The 27,472-nt window shown below is 40.9% G+C and overlaps 1 protein-coding gene across 1 annotated transcript in view; it reads left to right on the top strand.

Annotated features, from left to right (window-relative positions):
- COL6A3 (collagen type VI alpha 3 chain) overlaps positions 1-27,472 on the top strand; it is a 722,910-nt gene that overhangs the window by 335,835 nt on the left and 359,603 nt on the right. The window contains 1 exon segment of the mRNA XM_030209050.1: positions 10,319-10,384. Within this exon segment, the coding sequence (XP_030064910.1) occupies positions 10,319-10,384 (66 nt within the window).

Genomic DNA, 27,472 nt, shown 5'->3' with positions numbered 1-27,472 from the left:
TCTCATAAGGTCCTTCTGTAATGTTTCACAATCCTCTCGCGAGTTAACGACTTTGAATAACTTTGTGTCATCAGCAAATTTAATTACCTTGCTAGTTACTCCCATCTCTAAATCATTTATAAATATATTAAAAAGCAGCGGTCCTAGCACAGACCCCTGAGGAACCCCACTAACTACCCTTCTCCATTGTGAATACTGCCCATTTAACCTCACTCTCTGTTTCCTATCCTTCAGCCAGTTTTTAATCCACAATAGGACATTTCCTCCTATCCCATGACCCTCACTCTCATGGCACATATTCCCATTTCTCATGTCCTGGTTGCATGACGAGGACTACATTATCAGTGCCACTAGCAATAAGATCAGCAGGGACAGGAGGACCAGTAGGCTGTTGAAGCCACAGTTTAGCACCAGCTGCTAAGCAAGTAGAACCAAAACCGGCTGTGCCACGATTAGTAAGCACAGTGGGGGGATCAGAAAAAGTAGTAGGGGCTCCTGTCCAAATAGGAAACACAAGTAATTGAGCAACACAATCACCAGCATTGAACTGGAATGAATCGTCAGTAATATTATGTAACAAAACTTTAATTTCCCCTTGATAATCAGCATCAATAATACCACCCATAATTTGTAAACCTCGCAAAACCAAAGATGAGCGAGGAGTGATGTGACCATCATGTCCCGGTGGTAAGGTAATGCCCAACCCTATTAGGACAATAGTAAAGGAACAACATTAATATGGTATATGAAATATCCATTCAATATTATTATCTGCAGCAAACACCTGCACCAATTTACCAGCAAAATGAGAACCATTATCACTTTGAATTTGTTTGAGTACTATATTGGTTCACACGTTTGCAAGGGTGTGCCAACAGATAACCAGAATATATATCCACTGCAGTACAAATATATTCACAACCCCGAGAAACTGGTAAAGGTCCCACAAAATCAATTTGCCAAATTTGACCAGGTAACTTACCGCAAGCCAGTTGTCCATTAGTACTTACAGGTAAATGTCGCTTATTTAAATGCTGATGGACAAGACAAAATAACAGTTTTAATAACATCCAAAGTGTCACGTCTGTGGCCGTGACCCCTCTCAGACTCACCTTATTTCCGGCGGTCAGTTTCTGAGCTGGCTCCTGTCTCTTCTTCCTGAGTTAGTTCTGTCTCTGTCTCTGTGTGCTGGCTGCAGTGGATTATCTGTGTGCTGTTTCCCGTTCCAGACTTCAGCCCAGTCCAGTCCGGATCTTCCAGCCTGCCAGACTTGCTTGTCTTGTTTGAGCCTGCACAGCACCTGTAGCTGCCTGGTGATTGCTGCAGTGAATCTCAGCTGCTGCTGAGCTTATTAGCCATTTGGAAACTCTCTGCTTTGCCTTTGCATCGCCTAAGGCCCTGGTTTGTTGGTGCTTGCTGCACTTCTGCCTAGTCCAGTTTATAGTCTGTATTCTTGCCTGATTCTAGTTTAGTCTTTGTGTAGCTTCTTGTACTTTATTGCTTGTTTCCCAGTCTTGTTTCTTGTTTGTATGTCTTTTTCTAGTTCTAGGTTGTCTGTGTTTCTTGTTCAGTGGCTGCCTGGCAGCTTTCAGTTCTGTCTCTTATCTATCAGTGCTTTTTCCCTGTTTCAGTGGCTGCTTGCAGCTTTCAGTTCTGTCCCTTGTCTGTCTGGGAGTCCTAGTCTAGTATTCTGCCTAGCCTCCCTGTGTGCTCTAGTCCTTTTGTGTATCTTGCTGGTACCAGTTCCTGCCCTGTCCAGTAAGCCCTGCCAGCCACCTGCACTCAGGGACTCAACTCCTGAGGAACGGTGGTCAAGTGCAGGTGAAGTCTAGCTGGCCCTGTCTGAGTTCTGCCTTATCCCTGTGTGGGATGGTTTTGCCTGCCACTGCCATTCCTCGGCAGTGGCCCAAGGGTTCACAAACCTAGTTCCTGTTTTTGGAAAACGTGACACAAAGAAAGTCAAATACCTTGTAATTGAGCCCACCTATGGGTTGCCTTCTCGCCCATATGTCCACATTTTTGATGCACCCACTGAGCCATGCCCTGAAGATTCGTCAAATTGGGATGATCGCACAGGCGTGCATAGTGGGGGTATCAATGGTAGCATGTCTGTCTGCAATAGAATTATACAGACGTTCTAATGAATCAGTAGGGGTATGGGCATCCACATCTTATACAGTAACAAAATTACTAGACACTAAGGAAAATATACCCTGCCACACTTCTTTGCCCCAAACATCTCGAGAGTGAATTTGCCAATTGTTTCTGTGCCAAGTGGGCATCCATACCACTAGTCCATTGGCTACTGACCAAGAATCATAAGTACATAAGTAATGCCATACTGGGAAAAGACCAAAGGTCCATCGAGCGCAGCATCCTTTCCCCGACAGCGGCCAATCCAGGTCAAGGGCACCTGGCAAGCTACCCAAACATACAAACATTTTATACAAGTTATTCCCGAAATTGTGGATTTTTCCCAAGTCCATTTATTAGCGGACTATGGACTTGTCCTTTAGGAAACCGTCCAACCCCTTTTTAAACTTGGCCAAGCTAACCACCTTTACTACGTTCTCCGGCAACGAATTCCAGAGTTTAATTATGTGTTGGGTGAAGAAAAATTTTTTTTATTTGTTTTAAATTTACTACACTGTAGTTTCATCATATGCCCCCTAGTCCTAGTATTTTTGGAAAGCGTGAATAGACGCTTCACATCCACCTGTTCCATGCCACTCATTATTTTATATACCTCTATGATGTCTCCCCTCAGCCGTCTCTTCTCCAAGCTGAAAAGCCCTAGCCTTCTTAGTCTTTTTTCATAGGGAAGTCATCCCATCCCCGCTATCATTTTAAGTCGCCCTTCGCTGCACCTTTTCCAATTCTACTATATCTTTCTTGAGATGCGGCGACCAGAATTGAACACAGTACTCAAGGTGCGGTCGCACCATGGAGCAACACAACGGCATTATAACATCCTCACACCTGTTTTCCATACCTTTCCTAATAATACCCAACATTCTATTTGCTTTCCTAGCCACAGCAGCACACTGAGCAGAAGGTTTCAGTGTATTATTGACGACGACACCCAGATCCCTTTCTTGGTCCGTAACTCCTAACGTGGAACCTTGCATGACGTAGCTATAATTCGGGTTCTTTTTTCCCACATGCATCACCTTGCAGTTGCTCGCATTAAATGCCATTTAGCTGCCCAGTCTCCCAGTCTCGTAAGGTCCTTCTGTAATTTTTCACAATCCTGTCGCGAGTTAACGACTTTGAATAACTTTGTGTCATCAGCAAATTTAATTACCTCGCTAGTTACTCCCATCTCTAAATCATTTATAAATATGTTAAAAAGCAGCGGTCCTAGCACAGACCCCTGAGGAACCCCACTAACTACCCTTCTCCATTGTGAATGCTGCCCATTTAACCCCACTCTCTGTTTCCTATCCTTCAACCAGTTTTTAATCCACAATAGGACATTTCCTCCTATCCCATGACCCTCCAGTTTCCTCTGTAGCCTTTCATGAGGTACCTTGTCAAAACGCCTTTTGAAAATCCAGATACACAATATCAACCGGCTCCCCTTTGTCCACATGTTATTTACTCAAAGAATTGAAGTAAATTGGTCAGGCAAGATTTCCCCACACTAAAGCCGTGCTGACTTGCTCTCAGTAATCCATGTCCTTGGATGTGCTCTGTAAATTTTGGTTTTAATAATAGCCTCTACCATTTTCCACGGCACCGACGTCAGACTCACAGGTCTATAATTTCCCGGATCTCCCCTGGGACCTTTTTTAAAAATCGGTGTTCCATTGGCCACCCTCCAATCTTCCGGTACCACGCCCGATTTTAAGGATAAATTGCATATCACTAACAGAAGCTCCGCAAGATCATTTTTCAGTGCTATCAGTACTCTAGTATGTATACATCTGGTCCAGGAGATTTGCTACTCTTCAGTTTGCTGAACTGCCCCATTACGTCCTCCAGGTTTACTGTGAATTCAGTAAGTTTCTCAGACTCGTCCGCTTGAAATACCATTTCCGACACCAGTATCCCACCCAAATCTTCCTCAGTGAAGACTGAAGCAAAGAATTCGTCTTTGTCATCCTTGATCGTCCCTTTTACCCCTCGGTCATCCAGCAGCCCAACCGATTCTCTTGCCGGCTTCCTGCTTTTAATATACCGAAAAAGTTTTTTACTATGTTTTTTGCCTTTAATGCTATCTTTTTTTCTTAATTCCTCTTGGCCTTCTTTATCTGTGCCTTGCATTTACTTTGACACTCTTTATGTTGCTTCGTGTTATTTTCAGACGGTTCCTTCTTCCATTTTCTGAAGGCGTTTCTTTTAGCCCTAATAGCTTCCTTCACCTCATTTTCAACCACACCGGCTATCTTTTGGACTTCCATCTTTCTTTTGTAATTCGCAGAATATGTTTGGCCTGGGTCTCTAAGATGGTACTTTTGAACAGCATCTACGCTTCTTGTACAGTTTTTACCCTCTCAGTTGCCCAAGTTTTTTTTTTACCGTTCTTCTCAATCATAGTCTCCTTTTTTGAAGTTAAACGCTAACGTATTCGACTTCCTATGAATAGTTACTTCAAGTTTGATATCAAAACTGATCACATTATGATCACTGTTATCAAGCGGCCCCAGTACCATAACATCCCTCACTAGATCTTGCGCTCCACTAAGGACCAAGTCTAGAATTTTTCCTTCTCTCGTCAGTTTCTGCACCAGTTGCTCCATAAAACTGTCCTTGATTTCATCAAGGAATTGTACCTCTCTAGCATGTCCCGATGTTACATTTACCCAGTCTATATTTGGGTAATTGAAGTCACCAATTATTATCGCATTGCCCATTTTGTTTGCGTCTCTGATTTCTTTTATCATTTCTGCATCTACCTGCTCATCCTGGCGAGGCGGACAAAATGAGTATACAAATGACATTGACCGGGCATTTCATGTCGTAACACTAAATAGATAGCATATAATTCTGCATATTGGCTGCTTTTGCCTTTATCTTCTGCTTGCAAAATTTGTTTAGTTACAGGGTTATGTGCTATAGCTTTCTAATATCATGTATTTCCTACATATCTTGCAGTGCCATCAGTAAACCATGTTGTCTTTTGCATGTCAGGTGCCAATTCATGATAAGGTTTCCCCCAAGAGACCATTTCTCCAGGCATAAAAGGAGGTATAGCCACATCATGAAATGTTTCTGGTATTTCAGCAACTTGTTCATGCAACATTGAGGTCCCACTCAGACCTGATTTAGCTGTATCCTGAATATACCACTTCCATTTAATAACACTAGCTTCCTGGGCATGTCCTATACAATGTGTTCACGGCATACTTTGTATCCACAGCATAATAGGAATTTGAGGCCGCAGTATCACTTCATGATTAAGTGTGATTTGTTCTGTATCAATTAAAGCCCAGTAATAGGCTAATAATTGCTTTTCAAAGGGAGTATAACGCTCACCAGCTTCGGGGAATGTCCTACTCCAAAAACCTAATGGTACTCTTTTTCTATCTTGTTTCTGCCATAAGCTCCAATTAGCATACTTATCTACAACTGTTACATGCAATTGAATAGGTCCTAGCAAGACAGGCTACAGATTTAAAGCAGTTTGTATACTTTGTTTGGCAGGATCAAATGCAATCCGTTGTTGATCTGTCCATTCCAACTGATGTTTCTTACATGTTACACGGTATAATGGAGCTAGAATCTGACTTAAATGAGGTATATGGTTTCTCCAAAATCCAAATAACCCAATGAAGAGTTATGTCTCCTGCTTAGTATGGGAGTGGGGAATGCCAAAATTTTCTCTTTAGTTTTGGGTAAAATTTCTCTTTGTCCTTTATGCCATTGAATCCCCCCAAATTTACAAGTATCAGCAGGCTGCTATATGTTGTCCGCATTAATCTCCCACCCTTTTTGTTTTAGATGTTTAACAATCTGATTTAAGGCATTTCCCACTGCCTCCTGTGATGAGCCCTGTATTAAAATGTCATCAATATAATGTGAGATTTGAACATTACTGCATGCAATTTCATCTAAATGCTCAGCTACAATTTTATGACAAATAGTAGGGCTATGGATATATCCCTGTGGCAACCTAGTGAACGTACACCGACATCCCATCCAGCTAAAAGCTAACTGATCTTTATTTTCTTCAGAAATTGTAATGGTAAAAAAAATGCATTTGCTACATTTTTTTCTTCTGCTTATAATGAGCAATTTTCACAACAGCTTTTTCTGCACTAGTTTGTGTGCATTCTAATTTATCATGCATCAATTTCAGCTGTGTCTGTGCTAATGTAAACCCACTTTGTAACTCAGTTATTTGTTGAGCCTGTTTAGCCAATTTTTCATGCATTCTTCTGTAGGCATGCACCAAGATCCAGCCTCGCCTTCCTATGGCACTAACTTCTTTTCCTCTCTCTACTGGCACTTTCTGCAAACAGTCCAGTAGCTCTGTTGGCTCAGCATCTTTCAATACTTTCCCCCAGGGTTCATATAAACTTGCACAACAGGACCATTCTATTGCTATCATCCCAGAATCTGAATTGGTGCAAGCAAGGTCATATTAGAAAGGGAAATGGGACTTGATATACCACCTTTCTGAGGTTTTTGCATCTACATTCAAAGCCGCTTACATATATTCAGGTACTTATTTTGTACCAGGGGCAATGGAGGATCAAAGTCCACTGCACTAACCACTAGGCTACTCCTCCACTACATTCTTCCACTCCTCTCCTGTTCCTTTTTCCTACAAAACATTGAACACCCCTATATGCTGACAATGATATACCCCACTCCTGGTACCAAATGTTCTGCTTTAGATTCTTTCAAGTATATCTCCGTCAGACATAGACTACAGAGGCGGTCAAAGGTTATTAAATAAACTTTATTCAAGTAAGTAAATTATAAACCATACATTACCGCTTGAGTTGCAGACAACATCTCCCATCAGAGGCTGGGAAGTCCAGATGCAGCCAAACAGAGAGCATCTCAGTGGGCACAAGGGGCCTAGGCAACACATCTGTTCCTAGTTGAGACTTCTCCCTGTTTACCTTTAACTCCCAGCTTTTATACTGACCAATAAACATGATCTCATTCAATTGAATAAGGCTGACATGTAGTTAAGGAGTGACAGTTTCTTAATGCATCCCCAGGAACTGGCCAGGTTTCCAGAGATTCATGTGAAACATTATCCTTATCCCTGAGTATGTTGTCATTCCATTTAGTGCAAATTACTTCATTTAATATGATAATGCTATCAATTCCTGTCCTGAGAGTCCATTATGTACTTCCAAGAGAGCATTAACTATATCATCATTACTTCATTATGTACTTTCAATAAACATTAAATATAACAGGCAGAACTCATTATGTACTTTTCAAGGAAACATTAAATATGATAACGATACTTAGGCAGAACTCAATATCAAGCACAAACTTTTCCATTACAGATATAAAGTGAGGTGATAAAGTTCAAGACTTCAATATGACTTGAAAATCGATATTAATCTCATGGAGTGTCTCTAAAAGAAAGAAAGAAATAGGGCCCATATATTTCAGGCATCAGAATTTCATTTTAACTACTTTGGATAAAGAAATCACAATTAGGGCATACTTGAAGGGTTTGATGATTAGGTGCCCGATATTCAGCCAACGGTGGGCAGAATAGAAAGAGCCCACGATCCCTTATATGGGCCCCAGCTATGAAGTCATTATTGGGCATCCAGAGAGTTTTCCCACCACTGGCCCTTTAACTCTCAGGCCCCAGAATACATATGCATCTAAGAAGACTGGCACTAGAAGCAGCAGGGCAGGAGTGACCTGCATAGCCAGCGAGGTTCCCCAGAGCACCAAAGGCAGCAGCACAGATGGCTCGCTGCACCGGGAGGGCTACCTGAGGCCCCGGAGGATGCTGCGGAGCCAAACCCCAACACACCCTGACATCAACAGGTGAGCCGGGACAAAATCAAGTTCAATTCACCGTTCAAAGTGTGAAGCATTTAGCGTTCCAATATGGCAATACTCCTTTCCAAGCAGCTTAAATCTCTTCCTCCATGGTGCCTGGCAAATGGTACCATGGGAACTGTACCCCGCCCCACCCACCTACAGATTTATCCCTCTTAGCTATAAATGCCAGCCAAGAAATCTGCCCCAGCAAGATGCACAGAATCCAAGAGCTCCTTACACAATCCAAAAAAACAGCAACAGAAAAAAGGTACCCTTTTCTGGAGTTATCCATTTCTTCCAGACCGTGTTCTGAACTCAGTTGTGCAGAGGTAACCCCAACCTGTTCTGAACTTGGCTGTGCAGAGGTTATCCACTCCATCTCCTCCTCTGCAGAAGGACCTGACCTTATAGATAACTTCAGGTCACTGCTGGGTGTAACCTGGAAGCAGTCAGAAGCCCAGGGATGGAGTGTATATTGATAGTGTTCCCACAGAAACTGGCTACAACTTTCCCCCCCCCCCCCCTTCTGGATCCTTGTAGTCCAGCCCACTGGCTTAGCTTGCACTGGGAATGAGCTTTCCCCCTCCCCCACCCAAGGGTAAACAAGGTTCCTTTCCTGACCTCTGGGACTGGAATACACTATCTTGGGATGCTGCTTTCCAGAGAGGGTATGGTGGCCACAGAATAAATTCAACAGATCCTCAGCATCCCTGTCACACTGCAGTTAGGCACATAAATGCTATTTAACCAGCCAGGAGCCATTCCTGGTCGGTTAAATAGTTTTGAATATCAGGGGCTAAAGTTTGTCAAAATAGTCAATGCTGGCCCATCTACATGGCATCTGCCTAGGGTAGCACAATTTAGGAGAAGGTGCTGGCACCAATGCAGCAATCAGCATCTATAGATCTTCATGGCTAACATGGGGCCTTGAGCATTCATGCGTGCTCAGTCTGTCAGGTTTCACACATCTGAAACAGAGAAACTTTGAGAATGTGCAAATGCTCAAGCCCCATGTTGGCCATAGTGAATCTTCTATAAATGGTGACTGCTGTGTCACCGCCCCAAAGGAAGGAGGTAAGTGGCTGAAAACCTCATGGGGGAGAGGAAGGGTGATGAAGGGGAGAGAAGGGAAGTAAGGAAAGAGATGCTGGAGACCACATGGGGTAAGAGAAGTAGGAAAAGTTGGTGGATACCATGGTTTGGGTTGGGAAGGAAGGAGAGAGATGCTGGACACCATGGTGCATGGAAGGAAGGAGAGAGAGGCTGGAGACCCTGGCAAGTGGGGAGGGGGTAGAGAGAGAGATGCTGGTGTTGTGAGAGGTAGGGAAATAAAGAGATGTTGTACATATGGGGGGATGGGGGAATGCTGGACTATGGAATGGTATAGAAGGAAAGGGGAGATGCTGGAAATGGGAAAGGAGTGTTTTTGAGCCACCCTTTGATGAGAGAGGGGAGATGCACAACTTAAGGTTTGTCTACAATGTTAAATACCCTTGGGCCCTCCCTGAAAACCATGCAAAACAAATTACAAAATAGAAGCAAAAGTTGTCAGAGCATGAATTTGTAGAGAGCAGTAAGAACAAGAGTTGACATAAGATTTTCTTTAAAAGTTCAAGGAGCCAAGCTTGTGAAATCAGGATAATGGGGGTTCCCCATATACAGAAAGAATGATTAAGGATGACATCAGAAAGGAAATGGCAGAGAAAAACTGTAAATTGAGTCATGTAAAATGGAAGGGATGAACAGTGGAGAGATAAGAGATGTTTATCATCAGTTTAGAAGTGAAGACAGTATAAGCAACTAAGAGAAATTGCCATGAGATATCAAGATCAGGCATGCATGACTGTCTATAACAAGAATTGTGCCTGGTCCATAGAGATAAGGACATGTATTGATTTAAAAAATTTTATATGGATTTGAAAACATTTTTGTTCAAGGAACTATTCCCAGAATAAGATTTTACTAAATCCTAGTGATGATACACTCCAGCTTTGACATATTGTTTGAAATTATTTGGTTAGTTTCTATTCGGTTTGATTTTTTATTTTATATTCCTTGTTTTGTGTTATGTATTTATATTATAAGCCACATACAATATTAGATGTGTGATATAAAAATATTTTAACATTAAACACAGAGCTGGAATGGCACCAATAATTCATTCATATTGTGTTGGTATTGACAATAGCGTGGTATACTAAAGTTAGCATGCTGTTATCATGCAAACATTATAAATTCTTTTTCTTCTGCTAACCTAAATCTTCTGTAGAACCTAAAAACCTTAAATTTAAAAAGAAAGCTGAGATTAAATTGGATGAGTATGTCTCACTGACTGAATTGATATTTTCAGGGGGAACCAGGAAATGATAATACACAGCGAGGACCCAGAGGAACTAAGGGTGAAGTAGGAGCAGTGGTAAAGTATCTTATAAGTTCTCTTCCTGATCTTCTTTTGATTATGTTTATTAGTATTTAAGCCATTATTAAGATGGACTTGGGAAAATCCACAATTTTCACAGACACTTCACCGCTGTCATCCTTAAGTGCACTTTTATGCTTTCAAGCTGTGACCCCCGAGGAAGGCATAACAGCTGAAACACGGACCATGTCGGGTCCAGGTGTTTTATGTGATTTTTTAAGGAGAATAAATCTGTTGGAAGACATTTGACTTCTGTTTGTTCTTTGGGACATTCCTCCACCCTATTTGCTGCTTGGGAAACTCCACTGCATATTCTAAGATAAGCAGCATAAAATCTGTTTTGCTGTTCTGGGATCCTGCCAGGTACTTGTGACCTGGATTGGCCACTTGTTGGAAATAGGATACTGGGCTTGATGGACCTTCAGTCTGTCCCAATATGGCAATGCTTATGATCTTATGTTGATTAAACCTCCCTTATTTTGCAAATCAGAGCGATGTACAATCAAAATAGTAACCAAAGCAATGAAAGGAACTCCATAAAAATAGGAAAGTATAACATACAAACAGTCTCAAACATACAAGGGGAAAAGGAGAAACAAGGAGCTTGATGGCACAATTGCCTTAATATAGAAACTAAACCCGATAACCAACTGCAAATCTTCAGAACAGTTTAGGCATCTGTCAATTGAATGCTAAAGAAAAAATAAGATAGGTTTTTAGACCATTTTTTAAATTTGAAAAAGAGGATTGAGGTCTAAGTGAAAGAGGGAGTCCATTCCATAAAAAGGGGGACAGAAAGTAAAAGGCACTCTTCCTGGTAGATACTAATTGTGCATGAGAAGGACCGGGAAGGGCTAGTCTGTGATCATTTAAGGGTCTCAACAATCATGAAGGAGAATATGAAATAGTTTTTTTGTCTGTTTGTTTATTTATTTGGTTGTGACATATATAGCCCACATTATCCCAAACAAGTTTGAGTTCAATGTGGCTTACAATAAACAGTATAGGATACATAACAAAAAATAATGCATAAGAAAGTAATTTGTCGTAAGAATCCAATTTTACAATACAATATCATATAAGTACATAAGTAATGCCATGCCATACTGGGAAAAGACCAAGGGTCCATCGAGCCCAGCATCTTGTCCACGACAGCGGCCAATCCAGGCCAAGGGCACCTGGCAAGCTTCCCAAATGTACAAACATTCTATACATGTTATTCCTGGGATTTTGGATTTTTCCAAGTCCGTTTAGTAGCGGTTTATGGACTTGTCCTTTAGGAAACCGTCCAACCCCTTTTTAAACTCTGCTAAGCTAACCGCCTGGGATAGCAATGGATGTTTCACATTTAGAAAATCAAAAAATATCATCAGCATATAAGTAAGTACTTATACCTGAAGACTGAATTTGTGCCACTAAAGGACTCAAAATAGATTAAAAAGGATAGGTGAGAGAATTGACCCCTGTGGAATAACCACTGGATATAGGGAAAACATCCTACTGTGTATCAGATACTGAAACCTGAAATATGCGATCAGATAAGAAAGAAGAAAACCACTTAAGAACAGTATCTGCCAATTGCTTAACATTGACATTCACACTTCAGGCAGCCCTTAACACATACTTAAAATTTTTTAAATAATTCAAACAACAATTTCTTTTTTGGAATAAAATTTGGCTGCAGCTTTATTTCCAAATATTAATAAATTCATTTACTTAACATCAACTTAGTAACATATAATTTTCCACCAGGTTAACTTCAGAATGCGGTTAATAATGTTAAGCCCTTCGGTAACGAACTGGCTCACTTTCTCCCCACTTCACAGTGTGATTAATAATAATGTTAAGCCATTCGGTAACGAACTGGCTCACTTTCTTCCCCCCTTACCCCCCTCCCCCCAGGTGACTTACGGTACCATCAAGCCACCTCTTACTCATTTCCATTTCATATATTTCATACAATTCCTTTAACCGCTTCTGGTGCCTCTTAAACCCCTCATCCAGGCACCCCTTTCCATTTAAAAGCTGCTACCCTTTACCCCCAAATCCTCCACTTTCCTTAACCATCTCAAAATTTTGTCCCCACCCACACCCCCCCACCAAGGGCGGGCTGGGATGGGTCTTTCACTCCCTCCTATTCACCCTAACCCTCTCCTACCTAACTAAAAACTAATTCTGAGCGCCCAAATCTTCCCTATCCTAGCACTTCCCTTCCAGCCAATCCTATCCCTTAATTCCTACCCAATCCCCTTTCTCCCTTTCCTGTTGCTAACCTAAACACTAACTACTTCCAAACTAACTCCCTCCTGCAACTCCCCCCCCCCCCCTTTCCTTTCTTCTTCTGGCTGCCTGGCTTCAGTCAATGTTAACACCCTCACAGCTTAACTGTGAGGGCTTCCTAACATTGACATTCACACTTCAGGCAGCCCTTAACACATACTTAAAATTTTTTAAATAATTCAAACAACAATTTCTTTTTTGGAATAAAATTTGGCTGCAGCTTTATTTCCAAATATTAATAAATTCATTTACTTAACATCAACTTAGTAACATATAATTTTCCACCAGGTTAACTTCAGAATGCGGTTAATAATGTTAAGCCCTTCGGTAACGAACTGGCTCACTTTCTCCCCACTTCACAGTGTGATTAATAATAATGTTAAGCCCTTCGGTAACGAACTGGCTCACTTTCTCCCCACTTCACAGTGTGATTAATAATAATGTTAAGCCATTCAGTAACGAACTGGCTCACTTTCTTCCCCCCTTACCCCCCTCCCCCCAGGTGACTTACGGTACCGTCAAGCCACCTCTTACTCATGGCGGTTCCGCCCACGAGTTCATTTCCATTTCATATATTTCATACAATTCCTTTAACCGCTTCTGGTGCCTCTTAAACCCCTCATCCAGGCCACAAGCGGTGACAGACTCCATCTTGTCACCGCTCCCCCATAACCAAAGCTGCCGCCAAATCCTTCTTTAAGCACTCCTCCAACAAATCTTGGAGTGCACTCAAAAAGATATCAGTTCCAATATCGGACAGATGAACTCCATCCTGCCTATACAAACCTGCACAATCTGACGAGATCAAATCATGTGCTAACACCAAACCCCCCATTCTCCCCATAAATTTTGACACTTCCCAATTCACCCTGCGCCTCAACCGCTCAATACCTTTTGGATTAACTGCCCCCCTCCACACTCTTCTGGGAATAATCTGTGACCATACAATCACTGCTCCTGGAAAATAACTCATCACCTCCAATAATTCTGCTTTCATTAAACGAATTAACTGAACTCCTTTTACAGCACATAAATCATTTCCCCCCAAATGAATACAAATTAGAACTGGAGAAGAAAATCGCCGAGCTTGCAATAATGCTGGCAACAACTGCTTCCAAGTCATTCCTCGTATGGCCAACCAGCGGATTCGAATACCGAATTCCACCAATCCCAGGTTGGATCCCCACTTTGATTCCAGAGCATGCTTGTGTGCCCAAAAGACATATGAATGTCCGCAGATCCATACACATATGTCCAGAGGCAATACATCTGTAAAAGAAACTAGAACAATTAGCATAAACCTAATCACTTCTCATCCCGAACATACCCTTTATATCTATTAGACCTCCATCTTCCCACCCGCTGAATTAAAGCCACTGAACCCCCTTCTTGGGCTACATTGGAAGCAGCACCAATTCGAAAGGAATGTGTCCCATACTCCTTCGGCTCCAAACCCATATATCTCAAACCTTTCTTAAGCACTGCTGCAAATTGATACCTCGTTAAAGGCATACCATTGCTATGCACCAACCAAACCTCACCACCCACCGGTCCTACACCATTGAACTCCACTGCACATTGCACTGGACAAAATTCCAAAGTCTTAGCCGCTCGCAGACTAATCCAAATGCCTTTTCCATCTTGGTCCGTTTTAGACTTCCTTAAATATATACGCAACACCCCCTTTTCCACCACCACATCCCTTCTTCTCAAACCTTCATCATCCATAGCTCGCGTTGATGAAGCTACCAACTCCCCAACCCTGCAAGCTGAAAAGAAGGCTACCACAAAAGCCACCTGAAATAACAATATTTCATATTTTGAAAAACAAATATTGGTTAATACCTTGCACAATTGCACTACCTGTGCATAAAATAGCGGCCTCCTCACCCTCTCCATTCGTGATTTCCCATGTTCTCTGGAAAAACCACACAATAACTTACGAATCAAATATTTCCCAGCTGGATCTCCCCAACCCAGCAATTTAGACACAAATGCTATTGCAGCCATCGTCTGAGATACCATCCCAAACGACCATTTATTATCCACTGCAAAAGCAATAAGTCGGACCACTCTCTCTTCACAAATTGGGAAAACCAAATCCCAACCTCTGTCAGCCAGAAATGATAGGAATCGCCTCCATCCAACTCCATAAGCCTTCCAAGTATTAGGAGCTAATGCTCCCATCAACAGCGCCTCACAACCTCCTGAAAATTGTGCCACAAATCTTCGGACATCCGTGTAGGCTCCCAATCTGCTGACGGAGCCAATCTCAACAGCTCCACTAACAGCGGACAACGCGAATACTGCTTATTGATTGCCCATACTACTGACATGTTATCAGAATACAAGGCAATCCTCCTGTTACACAACCTCCGTTCCCATAGCCACAAAGCCACCCAAATTGGAAATAATTCCAACAAAGCTATATTCTTGCACAAACCCATCTCTCTCCACCATTGAGGCCACTCTTCTGCACACCATGCCCCTCCAAAATAAATCCCAAATCCAATTTCTCCCGACGCATCCGTGAATAATTGTAAATCCACACTTGAAACCAATACATCTTGCCAAACACAAGTTCCATTAAACACCGACAAGAATTCTCTCCAGATTTGCAAATCCACTCGCACTGCCTGTGTCACACGCACTCTAAAATGCGCCTTCCGCAAACCAACTGTTAACAATGCTAAACGTCTCGAAAAAACTCGTCCCATAGGAATCACTCTCATTGCAAAATTAAAATGCCCCAACAACGACTGAATCTCCTTCAACGTCACCTTTTTCTTGATGCATACCCTATCAATCTCCTGACGCAAAACCACAATCTTTTCTTTAGGCAGACGAGACTCCATTCTTACTGAATCCAACTCTATCCCCAAAAACACCAATTTGGTAACCGGGCCCTCACTTTTTTCCTTAGCCAAAGGCACACCCAACTCCTTTGCCACCGTTCTAAATGCTGACATCAAGGAAGCACACTGCAATGAATTTTCTGGACCCCCAAACAAAAATTATCCAAATAATGAACAATAGAATCCCAACCACTAACCTGTTCCACTACCCAATGTAAAAATGTAGCAAATGCTTCAAAATAATTACAAGAAATAGAACAACCCATAGGCATACATTTATCAAAATAAAATTTACCTTCAAACTTAAATCCAAGCAACCTAAAAGCTGTAGGGTGCACTGGCAATAAACGGAAAGCTGCTTCAATGTCCGCTTTTCCCATCAATGCACCTTTTCCAAAATTCCTCAACAAATTCACCGCTTGTTCAAAACTAGCATATTGCACTGTACACAAATCCGGATCAATAAAACTATTTACACCAGAACCTTCAGGATAGGACAAATTATGAATCAACCTGTATGTACCCGGCTCTTTTTTCGGTATCACACCCAATGGAGACACTACCAAATATTTAAGCGGCGGGTCAGCAAACGGTCCTGCTATCCGCCCAAGACTCAACTCCTTCATCAACTTCTTCCGAACCACCTCCGCATGCTGAATCACAGATACTGAATTCTTACACTTATGATCCAACACCGGTCCCTCAAACGGGATCGGGAAACCTTCCGAAAAACCTACCCACAGCAAATATGCATCACCACCACACAGATACAGACCCAACCAATTTTGTAACGCCGCTACCTTAATAGGAGAAGGGGCCTTGCCAGCCCACACCTGGGCCGCCCATAGCTCTTCCCCTCCCCGACCTTCCCCGACCTCCCAATCCCCCTCTTGGACATTTAAACACAGGGTGGAATCCCTGACAGACACTGCAACAGTGTCTGAATCTGCAGGCAGGCCTATTACATCGTCCCGCATTAAATTGGAAACAAGCATTACCGGGGCTACTCCCCTTTCCCCCCAATCCGCTTGTCCCCACACTTCCTCCTCCTGCCATTCCGAAACTCCCTGTTCGACCAACGCCCATTCCCCCGGTATTTCCAACTGAGCCACTACCATACCCGGGAAATCCAGCAGAGGCTCCCGAACGAAAGGGAGGATTAACCGAAGGAGTAAAATTAGCAATCCACAAATCCACATCTCTCACACCCCAATTCTCAGATTTGTCCTTCGCCAAACTCCGCCTAAACTGCTCATCATAATTTACCCAAGCCCAACCTCCATACATTTTATAAGCTCTCAAAATTAAATCACAGTAATTCCATAAACCCGGATAAAGAGCAGGTTTCTGATCTCCCAACACACTCGCAAAAACATGAAAACTTAACAACCAATTCATGATTGTCTTTGGTACCCTCCCTCTTTTCTTCTTTCCTTCTTCCTTACCCCCATCCTACCCCCCATTAACATCCCTATCATGCACTAACAAGGCAAATAAGTCTATATATTTTCCTTTTAAAATTCTCTGCTTCCATTTTAACGTTATATAACAATCCAGAGGGGCAAAATTACATAATGTATGACCCATCTTCGAACCCATAAATATACCTGCCCTTTGATTCTCCCGCATCCCACTTACAACATTCCCCCTTTCCACCTCTACTTCATCCGAAGAAGATGAAGAAGACCCTGATGAATCCCAGGAGTCTGAAGATTCCCATACCTGCATAGGATCACCTGTTCCACCCCTCCTCTGCCTTTTTTCACTATCCAACCGCCTTACCACATGACACAATTCCGCAAAATTTTTTATTCCGCGGCTTCTTTCTCAAACCTTTTCCCGACACCCCTTTTTCCCAACTACCCCGATCTCTAACCCCCTCCCGTACTTCCCCTCCCCGCCGCCCCCTTCTATATCCAGTTACACACAATTCCTCCAACTCACCCATTGCTCTCCCAGAAGAGGGCCCCTCCAACGGATCCTCCGCCGCAGCATCCTGCAAAGGAACATCACCACGGGTCCGCATACCACCTGCCATCGCACTGGTTGCTGTCCCACATTGCATCCTGCTACCCCTCTCCTGCTCGATATTCAATCCCACCTGACACCCCATTTCCACACCTTGTCCACTATTCACCCCTTCTGCAACATCAGCATCTCTCCCTATATTCCCCATACCCCCTTTAGCACTCCCCCCTCCAGACACATTCATCCCATGTTTCTTTTTTCCACTCACTTTACCCCCACTTTTCACAATCTTCTTTGGCCCCATTAAACAGTATTTTTATTTATTTATTATTATATATATATATATATATATATATATATATATATAATTATTTATTTATTTAATATAATCAATTACCCACAATCACTCACTCTCCCCGCTCCCAAGCAAACACCCCTTCAATTTTGAGTCCCTTAATCTCTCCTTTTAAAAAGGTTACACTGCTGATTTAGGTCCCCTAATTTGCCCATCCAGTTCCTGACCAGGGTTGCCCCTGCTCAGCTTCCTGCTTTTGCCATGTGACATACACCTAATAAAATTGGTGCTCATTATTTGCAGCTGTGATCACACTTTTCTCCAGTAGTCGATCAAGGTGTGTTACATTCAAGTATTCTGGGTTTGTGTCAAACTTTGTCCCTGAAGTGACTTGCCTTAGGTGGGATTTGAACCAGCAACCTTATGATTATAAGGCTGGTGCTATAACCACTAGGCCACAGCAGCCACAATAAAAAATTCTACCCCTAACACCTCGCAAACCGGAAGTGCCTTCCCAACACACTTTAACTCACCCACCCCCTCCCAAAGTAACACACACTTCAAAAAACCCCGTTTGTCCGCCCAGCAATCAAAAAACCAACCCAAATTCCCCTCCGTACTCCTCACCTCCGCGAAACCGGAAGTGCCGTCGCGATGTTTTCTACGACGCCACTGCCAAACACCAGCCTCCCCCACCTCAGGTAATCTTTAAAGGGGAATCAAACCAGCAACCTTCTGATTACAAGCTCAGTGCTCTAGCCAGTGCTCCACTGATTAGACATAAGAATTTGTTTCGTTTTTTCTACTTTAAACCCCCCCCCCAACTTCTCTTTCACTCCCTCCTATTCACCCTAACCCTCTCCTACCTAACTAAAAACTAATTCTGAGCGCCCAAATCTTCCCTATCCTAGCACTTCCCTTCCAGCCAATCCTATCCCTTAATTCCTACCCAATCCCCTTTCTCCCTTTCCTGTTGCTAACCTAAACACTAACTACTTCCAAACTAACTCCCTCCTGCAACTCCCCCCCCCCCCCCTTTCCTTTCTTCTTCTGGCTGCCTGGCTTCAGTCAATGTTAACACCCTCACAGCTTAACTGTGAGGGCTTCCATATCCTGTCAAGTGCTTTATCCTGGCCTAAAGCCCGATTGCTACTACTACTACTACTTATCATTTCTATAGCACTACTAGACGTACGCAGCGCTGTACACTTGAACATGAAGAGACAGTCCCTGCTCGACAGAGCTTACAATCTAATTAGGACAGACAAACAGGACAAACAAGAGATAACGGAATATTAAGGTGAGGATGATAAAATAAGGGTTCTGAACAAGTGAATAAGGGTTAGGAGTTAAAAGCAGCATCAAAAAGGTGGGCTTTTAGCTTAGATTTGAAGACATGGATATAATGTAAATACCGCTTCAGAGTGTGATTGAAGTTGAGAGAACACAATGTTTTCAATGATCTTAGACAGGAATGGAAGATGGAAACCAGGTGATCATCCATCCAGCTCTCCATGTTTATTTCCGATCTGAAGAAGAAGGGTTACCTTAGAAAGCTAATCAAAAAAGTATTGTTAGTCTAATAAAAAAAGGTATCATCTTATTTTCTTTTCTATGTTTGATTTGTTTCTATTTATTACCTTTAAGATGGACCAAACTATAGCTGCTTTAAGGGAACTGGACATCAACCCTTCAGTAAGACTCTTCAGAAATTATTCACACTGGTGAAAGCTCTTATCTCCCCCCGCCCCCCCCCAAACATAACCAATCTAAAGACCAGTGCCCAACCCAACGCACAAGACCTAGCAGACTTCTTTCATAGAAACAGAGAAACTTGACGGCAGATAAGGGCCAAATGGCCCATCCAGTCTGCCCATCTTCAGTAATCACTACTCTTCTTTTCCTAAGGGATCCCACATGCCTGTCCCACACTTTCTTAAATTCTGACACAGTCATCATCTTCACAACCTCCACCAGGAGGCCATTCCATGTATCCACCACCATTTCGGTGGAAGAGTATTTGATTCCTCCTAAGTCTATTTCCTCTTAACTTCATCGTATGTCCCCTCATTCTATAGTTTTCCTTCACTGAGGTATTTAATTGTTTCTATCATATCCCCTCTCTCTCTCCTCTCTTCCAGTGTATACATGTTGAGGTTCCCAAGCCTGTCCCTATACATTTTACGACAGATACCACTTACAAATTTTGTAACCGCCCTCTGGACTGACTCCATCCTATTTATATCTTTCCGTAGGTGCGGTCTCCAGAGACTTATACAAGGGCACTATCACCTCTTTTTTTCCTGGTGGCCATCCCTCTCCTTATGCACCCAAGCATCTTTCTGGCTTTAGCTGTTGCCTTTTCTAACTGTTTGGACACTTTAAGGTCATCAGACACAATCACCCCCAAGTCCTGCACCTCTTCCATACACAGAAACACTTCACCCCCTATAATGTACTGTTCCCTTGGATTCTTGTACCTCAAGTGCATGACCCTGTATTTCTTAACATTAAATCTTAGTTGCCAGTTATCGGACCATTCTTCAAGCTTTGCAAGATCCTTCATACCATCCACACCCTCCAGGGTGTAGACCCTATTGCAGAGTTTGGTATCATCCACAAAGAGACAAACCTTACCAGACACTCCTTCCACAATATCACTCACAAAGATATTAAAAAGAGCCAGCCCAAGGGCCGAATCCTGTGGTACACCACTGATAACAGCCCTTTCCTCAGAGCAAGCTCCATTTACCACTACCGTCTGTCTCCTTCCATTTAACCAGTTTTTAACCAAGTCAGTCACTTTAGGTCCCATACCGAGGGCACTCAGTTTATTTATCAGTTGCCTGTGCGCAGTGGTGTGCTGGAGCCAGCTCGCACCGGCTCTGCAGAGCCGGTTGTTAATTTCTGAAGAATTTTGCGAGCCGGTTGTTCAGCTGAGGGATGGGACAAAGTTGTTGTTTTTTCCCTGGCTGGAGGCACGCATGCCCGCCCCGCACACACCAGCTGTCACCTGATATTGGCAGCCCTACCTCCTCGTGCTGCATTGGGCTGATTCCAGTGGCGTACAGAGGGCGGGGTAGGGGGGCAGACCGCCCGGGTGGAAACCAGTAACTATCTGTATTCTGCTCCATCCGTGCTGCACCGGCGCGCGCCTTACCTCTGCGGCTCACTTGTCTCCTCCCAGCGGCTCCTCAGTCCTCTTCTTGCTCTGTCTCTGCCTCGCCAGTGGACCCTTCCTACTGCAGTAGCGGCTCCTCCCAGATCCTCTCACTGTCTCTCCGATCGAGTCCCGCCCATCTTGTACGTCACGACGCCTGCTTCTCCCCCTGCGGCTCCCTGCGCGCCAGTGAGTGTGCGCCCTTCCTGAGACTAACGGCTCCTGCAGCAGGTGTTTTTGGCTCTGTCCATCCCAGATCGCGGCCGACCGCATGACGCCTTCTCGTCTGCTTCCTGCTAGTGCACAGTCCTCCTCCATCACCCCTGCTGGCCACCGGGCCACCAGTCTATTGTCGTCCACTCCTGCTCGTTGGCAGAAGAATTCTTGGGTCACCATCCAAGTAATTAGGCCCCGCGGGCCGCGGCACAATCTAATATTTATTTATTTAAATTGAGAAAAAAAACATTTTCCAGTGCATTTTCTGCTGCTGCTAGTGCTGGGGGGGGGGGGGGGAAGATATCTTAATAATAATAATAACAAAGAACACTGATGGGAGAGAAATGGCAATGGGCAATGGCTAAATTTCAGTGAGGATATCCTGTTTCCTGATGCCTGGGTTCGTCTTACAGTTGTTGTTGTAATCTACCATGGGAAGTCTGGTGTTATAAAGTTAATGGAATGTATTCAAATTAAATGGAAGTAGAAAATTAAACTCTCCTTTCATTGGGGCACACATGGAATCAGATCTTCATCTGTATTTTAGAAGTTTACCTTTTTACACAAATTAATTATTCTGTTTTGAACATGTTTCAGGCCAGGGGGAAGTGGTTTTATTAGTGACAGTCAAAATAAATATTTTGTTTCATGCAGATTTCTTTTGTTTATATATGATAAATGGGCTATATAAGCCCCTAATGCAGCCCATATTGGTTTTCTTATATTTTGTTCTTGTGATAACTTATACTGTGCCAAAACTGAAAACTCTTAGTCTTATCTCTGTCTGGTCGGTAATAAAAGGAGCTCATTGTGAACACTATCTACCCTAAAAGGGTGTTTTGTGGCTGTATGAAGAATTGTGATATTGAATAAATAAGCATATGTGTGTGTCCCTAGTCATGATGCATCCTAAGTTTATATAATAATCCTTTCAAGAAATCCAGTTAATCTTTTAACTTATTAGTGGAGCATAACCACAGAGGCTTGGTATGGTCGCATTTTCAATATGAACAAACAAAAAAACCAGCACCACGGGCCTTTAAAAATGGAACACAGTTCTTTAATGAATGAGCCTTGACAAAAAGACCCGACACGGGCCGTGTTTCGGTGACCAGCACCTGCGTCAGGGGTCTACATAGAATACAAAACATAGAAATAATATATTTAAAAATTTTTTTTTAACATATAATGAATAAAAACAAAGATTAATATTTAGACTCATCAAGCATACATATATAAGCCTATATAAACACCTAAAGCATTTAATATTTTAACATTCTCATATATTATTATATAGTAATTTGAAAATAAATGGATAATTAATCAAAACAAAAATGGTAACTCACCACAGTGATGACGTGGAAAACTTGGGGAATAACTCGAATATATTCCTCTACAATATATTATTCCTTACTTTTGGACAAAAAATGTTTCATATATTAATATTATATGTTTAAAACGCTTATTTTAATTATTTATAATATATTTTATAAAAAGGTCATATTATATAATACTGGCTATAACTAAATTTCATATTCATAAAAGCTTAAACTAACAGAAGGGTCAAAAATAATTTTTTTTAAAACATTTTAAAATGTACAATAAATTTCAAACATTACACTGATAATATCATAAACCTTCAAAAACATTCAAATCAGCACAGAAATGAATATATACATCTTCAAATATAAAAAAGCCGAAACTATAATATCTAGTGGCATTACTTGATCTTAATTTAAAAAAAAAAAATTTTGTCACTATTCAAAACTCCATTTGCATAATTGATTGCAATTGGCAGATAACAAGATGAATAACAAATTCAAAAATATTTTATTCATTGACTAAAGTAGCATTAGCAGTTACAGATAAAATTGGTATATAGCAAAACAAGTGTACCCAGAGCTCCAAACAATAAATAAGTGAATAAAAGCCCTGTTAACCTTTTGTCACTATTCAAGATGCCATTTGTATAATTAATTGTGATTGGCAGATAACAAAATAAATGCAAATTTTAAAGGTATTTTGTCACTAGCTAAAATACCATTAGCAGTTACAAATAAAATTTACATAATTAATTGTAATTGGCAGATAACGAAACAAATATACCCAGAGCTCCAAAAGATAATAGAAGCCCTGTTAATGCTATAATATATATATATATATATATATATATATATATATACACACACACATACATACACACATATACATACACATATATATATTTACATATATACATACACATACATACATATACACATACATATATATGTTTCTCACATCAGCATTCATTTAATAAAATGTCTTCAATATTTCTTTTAGAACATAGCAAAAATGATTTTCATAAGCAATAAAATACTGACTTTCATTTTAACTCAAGTGTCAAAAGAAAAAAAAATCTGTATACCTCAAACTGTATTGCCAAACAGAAGGGTTTCAATAAGTATAACAAACCATAATGCCACAGACATTACCAAGAGGATTGTGCAATTGATAAAAGTTATCAAATCATGAGGCAGCAAATACTATAGTGCCTAACTTAGAAACTTCCTACAATTTATTGTCATGACAAAAACTTACCCCCACGTCTCATATAGTAAAAGCTACAAAGCACCAAGGCACTTTCACTTTCTGTATCCAAATGGATGAAAAGCTGTGCTCTCAAAAGGCTCTGCTTTTAATACCACGTCACACAGGGTGGAAAAAATTTGTAATTAACTTAAGTGAAAACACCTGATCTTCACAAAGCATTAACCTTTATCCTATCAAATGAATTTAGGTGGTTACTGGGTCTAAAAGCCTGCCAGATATGCAGGAATCATTTACTAGGTCCTAAAGCCTACATTGTTAAAATATCCATGTGTTTAAAATATATATAAAATGACAGAAATTAGTAGAATTGGAAAAGGTGCAGCGAAGGGCGACTAAAATGATAGTGGGGATGGGACGACTTCCCTATGAAGAAAGACTAAGGAGGCTAGGGCTATTCAGCTTGGAGAAGAGACGGCTGAGGGGAGACATGATAGAGGTATATAAAATAATGAGTGGAGTGGAACAGGTGGATGTGAAGCATCTGTTCACGCTTTCCAAAAATACTAGGACTAGGGGGCATGTGATTAAACTACAGTGTAGTAAATTTAAAACAAATCAGAGAAAGTTTTCTTCACCCAACGTGTAATTAAACTCTGGAATTCATTGCCGGAAAATGTGGTGAAGGCGGTTAGCTTAGCAGAGTTTAAAAAGGGGTTGGACGGTTTCCTAAAGGACAAGTCCATAAACCGCTACTAAACGGACTTGGAAAAATCCAAAATCCCAGGAATAACATGTATAGAATGTTTGTACGTTGGGAAGCTTGCCAGGTGCCCTTGGCCTGGATTGGCCGCTGTCGTGGACAAGATGCTGGGCTCGATGGACCCTTGGTCTTTTCCCAGTATGGCATTACTTATGTACTTATGACAGGATATTGAGTAATTATTAAAACAATTAACTGACTATATTGCAATTTTAATCTATTTAGCAAATCTATAAATTGTGTCTTCAATTAACTGTTCATATGCCAATTTATCTACTCTGAAATTGAATATTTATCAAATATTAAATGACCAAATTTAAATAGATTTTCTGAACAAATATGAACTTACCATACCCCAATTTTAATCTATTTACTAAGTCTATTAATTATATTTTAAATTTAACTGTTCATATACTATTTTATTATGTCATTAAAAAAGCTTATAAATGCTAAAATTGAGCTTAAACAGCACTTCATTCTTATAATTGTATATTTATATTGTGCCATTATTATCTACCTTATGAGTCTATAAATTGCATTTATAATTAATTATTAAATTCTAAATATAAACTTAAATAATACTACAAACATATGGTTTTATCATTAAATGTACCAATATATTCTAATGTATTTACTATATGAAATAATTATTAAAAAACTGAATTAAAATGAATTAAAAAAATGAATTAGAAACATTTTTTGAAACCTTAAAAAACATTAAAAACTAGAATGAAACGTGAGTGGCATTACAAATCTGTAGTTTTATCATAATGTTATGTTGAATATACCCATGCAATCAGGTATTAAACTTCAATAAGTACATATATGAAACGTTTGTTCATAAACCAAATGTGTACATGTGTGAAACATTTGTTCATAAATACATGACATCAAACAATCAAAAATATATGCTTTAAACCAAGCATATCATACATCCATTAGTCACATATATAAATGTTCCTTAAAATAAACTGCGAAGAACATCCTTCCAGTGTTTAAAAAGAAAGAAAACAACATATTGTCTAAATATTCATTGACAAACAGACAAGTCTATCTCTAGATTAAGTCCTGCAGGAGTTACTGTATTAAATGCAAAAATAGTTCTTTGTTCTCATTGTAACAAAAGCAGATCAAGGTCACCGCCACGCCACGGCTTTTTAACCACTTGATAGACAAAAAACCGGAGATCAGACGGGGAATGCGATTGTTCCATATAATGTTGCACAAGTGGGGCAGTGAGATTACCCTGATTGATATTACTCCTATGCTCAATTATGCGCGTCTTGATTTTTCTCTTTGTTTTACCCATGTAAAGTAATGAGCAAGGGCACATAATAACATATACAGCATGTGTGGTATTGCAATTAGTGTGGTTCAGCAGTTTATAAATTTTGCCAGTCTGCGGATGTTCAAAGGAAACAATATCCATTGACAACTGACATACCGAACAACTCTTGTATGGATGATGGCCAGTAACAAAATGATCCAGTTCTAATCGTTGATCATTGTTAGTTTGAGGCAGTGAAAATGGGGCAATAATTTCTTTTAAATTCCTCCCTCTAGTGTGTGCAATTGTAACTTTTTTTATCTCGAAAGCAACTGTGTTCTTCAAGGATATGCCAGTTGTTATATATAATTTTCTGAATATCTCTTGAATAGTTTGAGAACTGTAGGCTGCAAACAATATCTGGTGTTTTTCTAACATCTCGTGGTTTTTTTGTTTGGACTTTAGTTTGTACTTCGTTCCCTCTCTTTTGTTATATCCGCAATTTCAATATGGTAATACTACGGCCCAGCTAAGGAACAACAGCCAGATTATTTTGAGTTAGTCTTCATTGGACCAAACTTGCTTTCCTTGTGCCATCACTATCCAGCAGGTAGGCAGTGTCTTAAAAGATGGAGGATAAAGGATTTTTAAAAAAAACATTTATCACACATTCCAAGCAAAGTTGGCTTACATTTCAAAATACACTGAGATAGAATAATAGAATTCAGTTATATAATGGGAACAAATAGATGATATGTCTGAAACATTTGAGATTAGCATATATATGATAAATACCCAACTGAGCATTTAAAAGTTTGTCCTTTAATGATACCATATGTTCAGAAATCCATAGCCATTTAGTATAGGTAGTTATTCAAAGATTATCACATTCATACACCAGAACAGGCATCCATCACATCACAAAAGAAAACAACTTCTACAGAGTACGTCCAAAATAAAATTTTTATTTCCTTATTTCTTTCTTCCAAAATTTCAGACAGCACATGTACAGATCAGTAGGAGGACCCAAAGCACTCCAAAACAAGTAAAGTCAGAAACAACACAGTTTATTGTTCAACCACCCTTAGGATTTACCTTGGGTTTAAAAAGCAAAACAATGTGCATATCCTTTGTACCACTAATGTATAATAAAGTTACATTATCAGCCCCAGACTCAGTGGGGGGGGGGGGGGGGGGGGGCGCAGCGGTGGATGGGGGGGCGCAGAGGTGGATGGGGGAGAGAGCCTGTTAAAAATTTACCAGCACACCACTGCCTGTGCGCCTCTCCCACGTCCAACTGTTTTGTCACCCTGTCAAAGAAATCAAACAGGTTCGACTGACATGACCTACCTCTAGTGAAGCCAGTCCTGCAGTCCATTTGATTACAGAAACTTCACGAGCCTCCATTTTAGAAGCGTTTACATTAGTTTACTCATCACCAAGGTCAGACTGACTTGGGGCAATAGAATGTGCTGTGCATACATTACCCCAAAAAACATAATAAACAGAACAACATCCAGGAGGACCCATAAATAAAGAAAAAGTGTAAGGCAAGAATGCAACCTTATCGATTAATCTCAGTGAAGTGCTTCTATTTATGATGTTTTGGGGGGTAATGTACGCACAGCACATTCTATTACCACAAGATATACACCATCTTACTATTTTTCTTATCAATAAGTTTTTTTTAATGATGATTACCATCTTTTACCACATTTTCCTATGTTCTTATTTATTTCTGTATACCATCTT

Source organism: Microcaecilia unicolor, chromosome 7 (assembly GCF_901765095.1).
Source record: "Microcaecilia unicolor chromosome 7, aMicUni1.1, whole genome shotgun sequence".
NCBI lineage: Eukaryota > Metazoa > Chordata > Amphibia > Gymnophiona > Siphonopidae > Microcaecilia > Microcaecilia unicolor.
Note: the sequence above shows the minus strand (reverse complement) of the source record. Positions and strands in the feature narration are given on the sequence as shown.